The following is a 13,254-nucleotide window of genomic DNA, read 5'->3' on the forward strand; positions in this document are numbered from 1 at the left end:
GCTATTATCACTTTTGTCCTCATCATAAATTATTATATGATTTATGAAATGGACTAGACTCTAGTCCAGAAGCCTGGGGAAAATAAGGGCACCTATCTCAGAGTTAACTGAGAACAAAATTATAAAAGACATGTGAGGTGCTTGGTATAGGACCTGGTGCAGAGTTGACTGCTGTCACCATCATTATTTTTAAGGATAATATTAAAATTAGTGCATGTTAATATATAGCGAAGTAACAAACATATAACCAACACATTAATATAGAATGTAATAACATATTTATTATATTAATATAGTGTTTTAATAATACAGCGTTTGTTATTTTCTCCCCGGTCACAAAAGGAATAGCAGAATTTAGTTAACTATCATCCTGTCCTGGCTTTTTAGGCCATTTTTAGTTTTTCACTGTAATAAATACCTAAACGGAGTTGCATTTCTGAGTCCTGTATGTTCTAAGTGTAAAACCCCAGCCTCCTGATGGCTACCCAGTGTCCCTTCTGTTGGACTGACAGTTTGGTTTCCTCGCTACAGATTTGCTTCGAGGGGCAGTGCAGGAACACGTCCTTCTTTGAAACGGAAGGCTGCGGGAAGAAGTGCAATGGCCACGGGGTGCGTGTGCCCGGGGTTCTGGGGCTCCTCTGCACTGATATCCGCGGGGATAGGCCCCATGGGGGACCGCAGCCCTCTGGGCTGCTGACCCTCATGCCCTTCCCTTGCTCCAGGTCTGCAACAACAACCAGAACTGTCACTGCTTCCGGGGCTGGGCCCCGCCCTTTTGCAACACGCCCGGCCAGGGGGGCAGCATCGACAGTGGGCCCATGCCCCCTGACGGTGAGTGTCTGGCCTGCTCAGGGGCTCTGCCCACTTTTGTGAGGAGGGCTGGGTGACATGGCGTAGACAAAGAGTGAGTCCGCTCCATTATCCTGATTTTGTAGATGAGGGGAAAAAAGGGGAGGAGGGGGATCTAAGCGGGAGAGTGGCTGAGGCTGCCGGGCTGGTGTGGGGCTTATCTCAGTTGCTCTTTCTCTTATCATTTCTACTGAGGAGGGTGACACTCCTTGGGTGAGGGAGAGATTAAGAGAAGTCATGGGTTATTGAATAATCTCATGTAGTTTTGGACAGTGGGGTGGTGACCAGTCCTTCTCAGCCACATAAAAAGAATCATGAACCTGGGGCACATTATAGTGGTTCAGATCCCTTGGATGAGCTAAAGCTTAAGATGGAGAAACAGACATGTGGAAAAATTTACAGTTTTTAGTGTAAATCACGGAGATTCTAGCCCTTTGGTTTCCAAGCTTTTTTTCTTTTCTTTTTTTTAAGAGCAAAGTACTTGTATTTGAATGAAATCTTTTAGAGAAGAAACCCCAATATATAAAACAGATAAAAGTAGTGTGTCACTGGTATATATATATTTTGTACATTTAAATTTGTAATTTGTGAGAACACTGAGGCAGCTTTGATGAAACCAAATACTAAACTGTGGATTATTTGTGAGACTTCTAGTCTTAGATCAGTCTCAGCCTCCCAGCATTTTGGGTTGGTTGCTTTGTGTCCAGAAAAATCATAATTGGGCTGAAAACTAGTGGTAAGTAATAATAAAACTTGAGCTTCTTGTCTCAAAAGGGACTCTTCAATTAAACAGAAGTGGCTGGAGAAGCTTCATTGTGAGGTCTGCACAAAGCAAATTGACCTGTTTAAGCTAATATTAGTGGTTTCCTAATGTGTGTGTTTCATTATACTTCTTAAGTTAAAATAAATAACACAAATGAAATGTAAATTAAATATCTGAAGAAGAATCAGGAATACAGTGTTTGAACTCCACTGCTGCGGCCCAAACAGCTTCTGAATTTCTCACTTGGGTTCTGTTTCTGGAAGGTGTTGGTCCTATGATAGCCGGAGTGTTTACGGCCATGTTTGTGCTGGCGGTCCTTATGCTGATCTGCTACTGCTGCAAACAGAACAACAAACTGGGCCAACTCAAGCCCTTAGTCCTCCCTTCCAAACTGAGGCAACAGTTCAGGTATGATGGGGTGCCATGAAGGGCTTGGGTCCATTTATGGGTCATAAAGCTTTCTGCAAGCAGAACATGGTAAAAAACAAAAACAAAAACCTGGTGGTGGTGGTCTAATCAGAGAAGGCAAGTGAGCCATCCATGCCACCATCTTCCTTTCTGCCTTGCTTCACCACCATGGCCAACGTTACTAGCTGGTCTTACTTTAAGTACTCTCTACTGGTGGTCACTTCAGAATCCTCAGCAGAATGCCTCTAACCAATTCAAGTTGGAATACAAAATGAAATCTATTTGCTGAACTCTTTGTAATTGTCTGGATTTCCATTTCAAAGAGCAGGAAACTGAGGTATCCCAGATGGACTAACCAGCTTAAGTCAGTCATAAGGGTGCCTGGACATCCACTCAAGACAAAGCCTTTCCCCCCGCCCCCCCCCCCCGCAGCGATTCATTCCTTTGGATCCTGGGGGGGTGTGATTTCTGAGTCCCCTATTAAATTATGCTTGTTCTGAAGAGCATTTTAAATCCCAAGCCTACCTGGATCTATGCCTGAAGGGACTTGGTGGATAGCTGGTGACATCTTTGTGTCTCCTTGAGGGAGAAGGTTCTCAAAAGGGTGAAGGGAAGGTGCTAAGGAAAACTCTGTTTTGTAAATGTAAAACTCTGTTTCTCCACTGGCCATACAGTGTCTCCACACGTAGGGAGCCGGGGTTCAGGGGAACTAATCCCACTTTGTCCAGAGACTTGGGTGGGGGGGATTTAGCTGCTCGCTGGCCATGCTGGGCCAGAGGGAACTCAGGCTCTGACCCTTGATGAACATCCCCCCTCATCCTTCTCCCCCATTCTTGTTACTAGTTGTCCCTTCAGGGTGTCTCAGAACAGTGGAACTGGCCACGCCAACCCAACGTTTAAGTTGCAGACGCCCCAGGGCAAGCGAAAGGTAAGGGCTTTGCACCATTGAACTTTGCTGCTTTTCCTTCATCCCCCAGGCCCCTGCTGGGTTTTCCTAAGAGCTTCTGTGGGCTTGTGGGATTAGTAATAAAAGGCACTTTCTTGGCTTGAGAGAGATTCTGTTGGTCTGACATCCCCTCATGACTCTAAAGATTGTACCTGACCTCTGGGCACCTGGGGGTTTGGCAGCACGTCCTCCCTTTGGCCTCTGGCCATCTCAGTGGGACATGCAAGGGTACCCCTGAGTTTTGCAGCATATTGAGGATTCCTGGTTCTCAGGTATCCCTGGTCTTATGCATACAGGTGATCAACACCCCTGAAACCTTGCGGAAGCCCTCCCAGCCTCCTCCTCGGCCCCCTCCAGACTATCTGCACGGCGGCTCCCCACCTGTGCCATTGCCGATGCACCTCAGCAGGGCTGCTAGGGGCTCCCCAGGGCCCAGGTCCCAAGTAGAGAGGAAGGAGTCATCCAGGAGGCCTCCTCCAAGCCGGCCAGTTCCCCCAGCCCCAAACTGCATCCTCTCCCAGGTAAGTGGGTTCTCGGCAACCCTGCACTAGGGCCGTGCTTTCAAGGCCACCGGCAATAGGGAGTGACAGAGGCTGTGAAGATGGGACTCTGAGGCCGGAGCGGACCGCCTTGCCTGCATTCTGGTAAATGCAGGGAGCACACAGAGTGTGAGACCGGTGAGCATGGAGAAATTGACTCCCCAGGCGGCCCCGAAACTACAGAGGATTTCCTCCGGGGTTGGCCTATTTTATGCCAGACCACTACCTCCCTTCTGGCCCCAGTGAACCTCTGTCAGGTCCCTGTGCTTCTCTTAGTCTTGGCAAATGCTTTGTCTTCTGCCTGGTACCCTCTTTTCTCCTTTTGCATGGCCGGCTCCTGTTCATCCTCAGATCTCCTCCTAGAGGCCACCTCCCCCAAGAAGCCCTCTCTGACCCCCCCAAGCCTGAGTCCGGTGCCCCTGTACTTCTCCCATCATAGTACTTGTCCCTCCGAATTGTACCTTCCACTAATCGGGAAGTCAAATGGGGGATGCTAATTCGAAGGCAGGTCAAGGGAGGTGTGGGAAGTGTGTCACCTCCCTGCAGCCTCTTCATCTGGCCTGTCTGTGCTTGGATGGCTCCCACTCTTCTTGCAGAATTTCCCACAGCAGAGACACACACGTTTCCTTGGCAGGGGTCAGGCCTGATGCCTTCCAGAGCCCTCCTATGTGTTCTGGGGGTGACCCCTCAAGTGGGGCGGACGACTTGCTTATTTTCCTTCTAGGATTGCTTTCCTTAGGCATGATCAGGGGCTCCTCTGGGGTCCCGGCTGACCCCATAAGGTTGGCCCCAGCTCTGGGAGGGTCCCTGGGACATGGGGCAGTGTCATGGTTGGGCAGAGACGAGAGCATCAGGTTTGGTTCTCCAGCGATGTGAAGCTGCCATGCTCCCATTTTTCTCATCTGAGGCAGGGGTGGGATGGAAACTGGCCATGCAGAAAAGGGGGGGAAGGGCTGGTAGCGAGAGAGGAGAGGGGGAAGGGAGAAGAGCAAGAGGGCAGAACTGAGGAGAGGAGGCAGAGAGTGCACCTGTCAGTTCGGGAGGCCCTAATTGAGTCCCACTGACCCCCTGACCAGAAGCTTAAACTGCAGAAGGCTATCTTCCCACAGTTCTGGAAGCTAGAAAGCCAAGATCGGGCTGTCGGTAGAGTTGGTTTCTTCTGGCTCACAGGTGGCCACTTTCTCCCGTGTCTTCTGTCAGTCCTTCCTTTGTGCCTCGATGTCTCTGTGTCCAGATTTCCTCTTCTCATGACACCAGTCGGGCTGGATGAAGGCCTGCCTTCATGGCTTCATTTTAACATAATTGCCTCATTAAAGTCCCTGTCTCCAAATACAGTCACATTCTGAGGTCTGGGGACTTAGGGCTGCAACATAGGAGTCGGAAGAGCTAGGATTTCAACCCAGGTCTGACTCCAAACTCTTTACCACCTTGTGTGCCAACTCCTGGGGTCTGCCGAGCTGAATGAGACACCACCCTGTCTTGGGGGCATTCATGGTCCAGATCTCAGCTCCACCGCTTGCTAGCTTGGTGATGGGACCACCCTGGGGAAGTGGTGGCGCAGTTTGTAACCTCCCTCTTCTATTCTCTACAGACATGTAGGAGCTTCTACTCCCTACTGGGCAGTGATGAGCAAAGCAGACCCTGGCTCTGCATCACAGGCTCACATGCCACTGGGCGAGAGACCCCAATATGTGTAGTTACACCAGGGATCAGTGCTGTGAAGGAGATGTCCAGGGTTCTCAGAAAGAGAGTTACAGGGGGACTTGAGCTGCTCTGGGAAATCTAGGAAGGCTTCCCCAAGGAGGTGGCATTTAAGCTGAGAGCTGAGGGATGAGTAGGAGTTAGCTGGCTGTGAGGGGCAGGAGAGGAGAGAGTTTAACTGGTCCAAGGACCTGCTGATAGGGAGCTCCCTGGGGCCCGAGGAGCTGAGATGAGGCTGGAGAATTCCTGGGAAGGGGGTAGTGGTGGGGCATGGTGACATGATCCACTTTGCCATTTATGAGGATTGCTCTTTGGGCTACCTTTTAGGCGGGAGCTGAGTGTAGTGGCTGGGAGGGACCCCCAGATGCTTCTGGGGCCGTTCATCTTCTTTCGTGCCCTGGGTAGGGTGTGTTCATAGGTACATAGGTGTGTTCACTTCGTGATTATTCATCTAGTTGTATATTCATGATTCACACTTTTATATGCATATGATACTTCAACTTTAAAACACTGGTTTAAAAAAATGGAAGGGCATTCCAGCCGCGGTGTGAGTCACTGGTCCGAGGGGCTGAGACTGGGTGCGTGGACGTCCTAGTCAGAAGGCTGACATGCTTCCCAGAGGACAGACGACGGGAGCCTGGAGCAGGGGTAGCAGGAGTGCTGGATTGAAGCTGATGGGAGATGCGTAGGAGAGAAAACGGATGGGACTCGGGGAGTAATTGCCAATGCCCCCTGTGTCTGGTCCGTGCAGCTCGGCTGATGGCGGTGCCGCCCCCCGAGTGGGCCGGAGCGCCTCAGGACTGTTGCTCCTCTGGAAAACTGTGCTGGCTGAGGCCCCTGCAACGGGGCCCGTGGCAGGATGCTGCTGTGGGGGGCGGTGTGGCCATGCCCATAAGGCTCCTGCCCAGATACCCGCCCTGCCCCCCGGTTGCTCGTTTTGCACAGCAAACAGCTCGGGAGCACAGCACTTCCCCACAGCTCCCTGACGTCTGCTCCCAGCTATTGCCTCCCCCAAGAAGGTCTCTGTCCTGGCCTCCAGCAGCCACCGCCATGTGGCCGCTGTCTGGGCTGCAAGGGTGGGCGATTGCACTGTCCTTGGGGGAGGGCATGGAGGTGGAGAGCACGGCTTTTTGGGCACAAGAATCTGCTATTCTTCGGTTCTTTGAGCTTTAGTTTCTGCTTTCAGTTTTCTCATGGGTGAGAAGCTTCTTTCCCCAAATCCCGCTTCTCTGATTAGCTCCTGCCCTCTCCCTGTGCTTTGCCTTTTGGCCATTGTTAGGCCTGCTAGTGACCTCAGGAAGGGGAACATCAAGGTCTTCGGGCACTGGGACTCCCAGTGCCTGGAATTGGCTTCTGGCTCATGCCTCACAGTCTTGGAGATCTGTGAGTGGTGGTGCCATGGCCCATTCTTTGCCCTGTAAAGAAAAAAAAAAATTTTTTTTTTTTTTGATCACAGAAGAAATACATATTTGAAGGATTTTGACTAGCTCAGAAATTTATTTTTTTAAGATTTTTTATTCATGAGAGAGAGAAGAGAGACAGTGCACAAGCTGTGGGAGGGGCAGAGAGAGAGGGAGCCCGATGCGGGGCTCCATCCCAGGACCCCGGGGATCATGACTGAGCCGAAGGCAGATGTTTAACTAACCGTGCCACCCAGGTGCCCCTCAGAGATTTACTTACTCAACTAAATGTGTTGAGTGCTTACTGTGTACTAGGTACTGTCTTGGAAGCTTAAGCTCTATCAGTGAACCAAACAGACAAGGACCTCTGCCCCTGCTTCTGGTCTCATTGGGGGTGGAGAGGCAGAAAAGAAGAAATAAGTAAGTTGTATGGTATTTTGGAGGAGGGAAAGTGATATAAAACCCCCTCAAAAAAAAAAGTAGATTGGGATAAAAGGGTCTGGGAATGCTGAATGCCAGAGTGGGGGGTGTTGTAATTTTAAGTAAGGTGGTCAGGGAAGATCTTATTGAGAAGGTAACAAGACAAATATAAAAGCACAAAGTGAAGAATCCCATTAATTGCACTACCCACAGAAAACCAACATGGCAAATGTGGTTTCTTCTTTTAAAAAAAATTTTTTTTATTTACTCAAGTAATACACATATATGCTCATGTTAAAAATAATTGAATGTTCCCCTGGATAACCCCCTCCCCACTCGCACCCCATCCCTAACCTCTGTTATCAGTTTGGTCTGTATCCTTTCTGACTTCCTTCTGTGTATTTACATTTACATTGGTGGGGACAATAGGGGAGGCAGGTGGTGACTTATTTTACATAAACCTGTATGTCAGCTTGCAATGACTCTCGATCATCATTCCACCTCAGCTTGTATGCCCTACTTTATTCTTTTTAACTACCACTTCATTTGTCACTATATAACTTCACTAACTTGTCTATTGATGGACATTTTGGCTGTTTGTAATTGCCTTTGCTATCACAAACAGTGTTGCAAGCAACGTGCTTGCAATTTTGTTTTTGTGCACCTATGCAAATGGTAGGAAGCGGAATGATCAGATTGGAGAATGACCATTTCTCATTTTAACAGATACTGCCAACTTGCTCTCCAAAAAGGCTTTTTCCTGAGCATGTAGACACATACGCGCACACAATTCGTTTTTAGATAGGACCATACAGTACATCCCTTTTCTCCTCTGATTTGGATCGGTAATATGTTGGGAGCGTTTTCTTTCAAACAGGCCCCTCCGGCCTTTGAGTGAGGCTTGTGGCTTTCTCCCCAGGATTTCTCCAGGCCGCGGCCGCCACAGAAGGCACTCCCAGCTAACCCAGTGCCAGGCCGCAAGAGCCTCCCCAGGCCAGGTGGCGCTTCCATCCTGCAGCCCACTGCCACTTAAGAGGCCCGTCTTCAGCCCCAGCCTCTGGCAGCACCTGTCCCAAAGGTGAGTCCTTGGGAGCCCTCAAGATATAAGCCGGGGCCACAGGGCTCCAGGAGGCAAGAATGTGGTTGAGAAAGCAGACCAATTCATGCTTCTTTTGGCAGGGGTGTGAATTTCCAGAACAAAAGCCAAGGACAAAAACTTAGTGTTTCTTGGTGCCTGCGTGAGAATCCCTTAAGTTAAAGTTGGAGTTTTTTCATTTCCTATGAAAGGTGATGCTAGGAGCCTGAACGATGTTGGCTTCCAACATGGATCTACAACTCACCCACTCAATGACTCTGAGCAGATCACTCTCGAGTCTCGCTTTCTTTCCTCTGGATTGCCCCATCAGGCTGCCGTGAAGGTCAAGGCAGTTAGTTTCTATAAACTGCTGGCCTTCGGGAGGCTATTTACAAATGGCCCCTCTTCTTACCTCTTCCCTGGGGCTGACGTTCTCAGGCTGCCAGTCCGGGAGTCAAGGCAGAAGGGAGGAGGTGAGGAAGCTGGCTGACTGCCCTCGGTTCCCACCAGGCCTGGGAAATCTGTGGGCTGAACTGCAGCTTGGGTTGGGGGCCCCACCTGGCCTCTCACTGGAGGGTTGATAGTCTGGATGCACAGACATGGTGACAGAATTCTGTGGGAAATTGTTCTTAGCCGACGGTCTGTTTATCCTTCTGACCTGTCAAAAGCAAGAAGACAGCTCCCGTTGACTCCACCGGTCAGCATTTAGCTGATCTCTCTCTTGCTCTCTTCTCTTTCTTTCCACAGTTTCCTGAACACAGATCACAGAGGGCTGGGGGGATGATTGGCTCGAAGACCTAGACCCCTCTAAAGGGGCTTCTGCCTTTCCTTGAGGACTCTGAATCCCCCAGAGGATCTGTGGCCATGGAGTCTGGAACAAGCATGTCTGGCCACCTCCAAGTCCTTCCTTCCTCCCCTCTTTCCCTCCTCCTAGAATCACTGCATCTCTGAAAATCTCCTTCTTGACTCAGTGCCTCCTTGGCTTCCTGGGAGGCCCAGAGAGACTACTATCCAATGGCATCAAAGTGTTGTTTTGTGCAATATACTGCCCCGGGGAAGGGAGGAGAGAGCACGGAAGAGGATGAATGGCGGCTTCTTCTCCAACCTCCCTTCAGCTGGCCCGTCACCTCAGAGGTGCCAGTGGGGCTGATCTGGGTTGTCTGAGCTGATAAGCCCAGCTGGGAAAGGTCCTGTTCAGCCCTTCAGCCCAGTACTTAGCTTGGAGAAGCCATCCATCCACGTCCTATGGTAGAGGGTATGCATCAGAGCTTTCCATTGCTTCTGTCTTCCTTGATGGTCCCAAGCTAGACAGAGGCCAGATGCTTACTCATCCCTTTTAGCTCTGAGTTTGAGAGGGGTCAAACCAGCCTCCACTGTGGTCCTGCCCAGGGCTTGGTTGAGGTTGCCACTCCTGGGCCTGTGACCACACGTGACCAAGAGAAGTCCCCTCCCCCCCTCCCGTAAGCGCCCCCCCCTTATTCGCACGGGTCCCCCTGACTCTGACAGGTACTATTTGTGGGCAGTGTAGACAGCAGAGGGAGCACCAGGCTTGGGCCTCCTCTGAGCCAATGCCAAAGGTTGCGGCTCTCAACTTGGAATCATTCTTGGTTGCCTTTTATTTTCTTCTCTTTCCAAGTGCTCAGCACTTTTGATTTCTCCTTCAGAAATTTCTTCTTCCCCGCTCAGACCTACCTAATGTGTGGTGCTGCGTGAGTGGGTCTTCAGCAGTTCCAGCCTCTTGGAAACCTGGTGCTTATGACCTACAAGTGAGGATCCTGCTTCAGGGGTCAGCCACTGGATTTCCTGGGTGGTTCCCAAGAGTGCTTCGAGAGCATCGAAGCTTTATCTGCCATTGTGTTTTATGACCTTGGCAGGGCGAGGGTCTTACCCTCTACTCCCTGATGGAAATCTAAGGTAGGTCCTCAGGGATGGCAGCAAAGGGGGCAGCACCCCAGCGTGTCCCTAGGTCGGGTCACTGATTTGAGGCACGATCATTGCCCTCTGAGCGGAGAGCTGACCTGTCTCTAGAGATCTGTAGAGAAGCAACGGTCAACGGCCTTGACGGAACAGAGTCTGAGCTGGGAACACCAGGCTTTTTATCATCCACTTCCTTGTGTTCTTTCTTCTGGTCACTGCCCTTATCTGACCTTCACAGGAAGAACTTGGAGCAGCTGGGGAAATGCCACTCCAGTGGGTACTACCCCCCCCCCCCCACACCCTGGAGCAGGGAAGGAAGGCTACGTGGTGCTCTGCTAAAGTGGACGACTCGTCACTGGAGATGTCCTCTGGTGATGGTCTCCCGCCCCCAGAAGGGTGCTGTGCTGTCCCCACCTCCTGCAGTGAGCCGTTGTTCACTCTTGAAAACCTCAGTGCAAGGAAGAAGCTTGAGCTTTCCCTCCCAACCACCAACCCAGGGCCCCCTTGCAGTTCTCTACATACAACAGGTGCTCAATAGATGTTCTCGGGTTTTAGACAAGTGGGAGATTTGGCATATGCACCTGGGGGCACACATGGGGTGGATTTAGGAAGATCTCAGGAAAATGAGGCCCTTTTCCCTCAGGTAGTCTGATATTCATGCCTCTGTCTCCCAGACGTGGGCCCTGGTTGATCCCCATAGCCAGTTTCCACCTTCCTTGCTGCCTGATTAGGTCAGGGGGCAGCCTTCCATGTAGTTGTGTTGCCCCAAACTACCCCAGGCCTCAAGGTTGGGTCCCAGAAAACTAAAGGTGAAAACGCCCTGGCAAAAAAAAAAAAAAAAAAATCACTCTTATACCCACCTGCATGCCTCACAGACTGTTCTGTGGTATGTCCAGCGTTTCTCCCAGACATGAGATCGAAGGCTCTGAAGTGAAAATGCCACAGCCATTGGGGTTGCATGAGCCTTTCGAACCGGAAATCTGCCCTCCCTGCACACATACCGGAAAGAGCCCAGGGCTGTATTTTCTTGTTTTTCTGTTTTTGTCTTCTGTTATTTTAATACCACCTCCATCCCATAAAATTGTACTGTGAACTGGAAGAAGGTCGAATTTTTAAAATTTGATGGAGACTTTTGGCAGCCCGTTCTATTTACGCTTTCACTTCTGGCTGTGTTCAGGGACCAGGAGTCGCCATTCTGGCAGGCTGGGGAGCCTGCCCGGGAGCAAGAGTGGCCCCTGAGTGCTCCCTTTTCCCTCCTGTGCCCAAGTGCTGCTTTGAGGTGACAAATAAAAGCAAATATGGCCTTAAGAGGGACTTTATTGGAAAGGATTACTGCAAGGTGGGGAAAGGGAATTTGTAGTCCGGGCAGGGGCTCTAGCAGTAGGGAGGATGCTCAGGTGAGCTCCTGCAAGGTCCGCGAGCATCTCAAAGCTCAGAAAGAAGCATCGACGGAGGGGACTTGGCTAGAGAGAACCACAGTTAGGGTGTCCTTGCACTCAGCCTCCCAGGGAGGGGGCTGCTGTGGGGGGCGGGGGGGCTGTATGCTGGCTCAGGCTGAGTGTGGGTCCAAGTTCAGAGTCGGATGGAGGAGAGGAGCCCAACTAAAGCTTGGAGGAGTTAACCAGCCCTTTGTTCAGATGGAGCTGGATATAAATCTGCCGGTTTGACAACTCTGGAAATGTTTTTCTTAAGAACCGGGTAGCCATCTCTGAAATGTAAACCCCAAGGGAGCTAACACTTCTGTCTCCCTGTCTCAGTGGGAGTTTTATCCCAGGTGCCTGGCTCCAAGTTGTAACTACCTGCTTGCCATCCGTTCTTTTTAGCCTTGTTGACTTCTCCCTATAAAGGCCCTTTTCTGCCTCAGCTCTGAGATGCTTGCAGATCTTACAGGATTGGGGAAGCCCCTTCTCCATACTACAGTAGCCCCTTGCTGTCTCTTGCAATAATCCTTTTGAATAAAACCTCCCCTTGCCTATGTCCAAATTTATTCTTATTTGGCAAAGGGTATGGAAGACTTGCATATTTTACATTGGGGACCAGTTCAAAAGTCATGATTGTGTTAAATATGCATGTAACAGCTCTGCTGGACACCCAAGGGAATGCCAACTGGAAAGGTGCCCCATCCCTAGGGAAGCTTGCTAAGAGGGGTTCTACAGAATCCAAGCCAGTGTCCCCAAAGTCACCCTTCTGTGCACCCTCTCACACCATCCACTGTGTGTGTATGTATGTGTCTGGGATCTAGGGCAATGTGAATTTTCTTTTTATTTGGCGATCGTTCACGGAAAACAGTTCCTCTTCTCTCTTGTCCACCTATTAATTGTTTACAATAATTGTACATCTATGCAAAATACTTGAATGGGCCATGGTGCCTTTTTTCCTTGTTTGTATTTAATTAAAATAAATTGTCATTTGAAAGTTGTCTGGTTTGGCAATTCTTTATTCGTTTGCTTTATTCTCCCACTGCTCAGCCTGGATCTTAGGTCTTGGGTCACTAAAGGCAGGAATGATCCTGGGATTCTCTGCTATGTTTCTTTCCTGCTACACTAATGTGTTTAGGAGACAACCGAGATCCTGTGTTCGCCTCCTCATCCTATTGCTAGGTAAGATGCACTTCAAAGTGGGGAGAGACTTGCGCAAGGTCTGTTGGGCTGGGTGGGCAGGTGCCGAGCCAAGGCTGGTGTTGGGTAGGCTTTCGGACTCCAGAGCCCTGCGTGATAACAGCTCACATCCATTGGTGCCTCTGAGTTGCAAAAGGACCTCACCCTTATTGTCTCATTTGACTCCCACCTCAATTCTAAGGTTCTCTAAGAGAGAATCATAATAACCATGAGAGGAGGTAACATTTACTGAGTATTTAACATATGCTGGCTTTGTAGCCTACATTCTTTATGTGAATGATCTCATTGAATCTTCACAAAAGCCCTGGGAGGTCTTTGGTATCTGATTCTATTTTTCTAACTTCTCAGCGTTTTGAGATTGCCTAAGGATTTCAAAGGCATCAAACACAAATGCTTTACTACAATGCCTGCTCATGATATCAGCCCCTTACCCAACACCCCTCCCTGCTTAGCACCATCATCTAAACCAGCCGCTAGTCCTAGATTGGTCAGCAACATAATGCATAAAGCCTGGATGGACAGACCTGGGTCCACGTCCCAGCTCTGCCGCTTACTAGATGCATGAGAGTGGATGAGTTCCAGAACCCTGAGGCTCTTTTCACTATACCTGGGGAATAA

The 13,254-nt window shown here is 50.0% G+C and overlaps 1 protein-coding gene across 4 annotated transcripts in view; it reads left to right on the forward strand.

Moving 5' to 3' along the window:
* The window catches only part of ADAM19 (ADAM metallopeptidase domain 19), a 79,329-nt gene extending 66,892 nt beyond the window's left edge, over window positions 1–12,437 (forward strand). For 3 of the 4 annotated variants that reach the window (XM_045902059.3, XM_064596607.1, XM_064596608.1), the window contains 7 exons: window positions 532–609; window positions 723–831; window positions 1,876–2,020; window positions 2,864–2,948; window positions 3,263–3,487; window positions 7,946–8,104; window positions 8,849–12,437. In XM_045902059.3, the coding sequence (XP_045758015.1) occupies window positions 532–609; window positions 723–831; window positions 1,876–2,020; window positions 2,864–2,948; window positions 3,263–3,487; window positions 7,946–8,059 (756 nt within the window). In that variant the 3' untranslated portion in view covers window positions 8,060–8,104; window positions 8,849–12,437. The remainder of the gene's footprint in view (window positions 1–531; window positions 610–722; window positions 832–1,875; window positions 2,021–2,863; window positions 2,949–3,262; window positions 3,488–7,945; window positions 8,105–8,848) is intronic. The other variant, XM_064596605.1, reaches the window with a different exon arrangement.
* Window positions 12,438–13,254: the final 817 nt, after the last annotated feature.

This window comes from Mirounga angustirostris, unplaced genomic scaffold (genome assembly GCF_029215605.1).
Source record: "Mirounga angustirostris isolate CCGP_5_RB_7025 unplaced genomic scaffold, mMirAng1.0.hap1 SCAF_7, whole genome shotgun sequence".
Classification (NCBI taxonomy): domain Eukaryota; kingdom Metazoa; phylum Chordata; class Mammalia; order Carnivora; family Phocidae; genus Mirounga; species Mirounga angustirostris.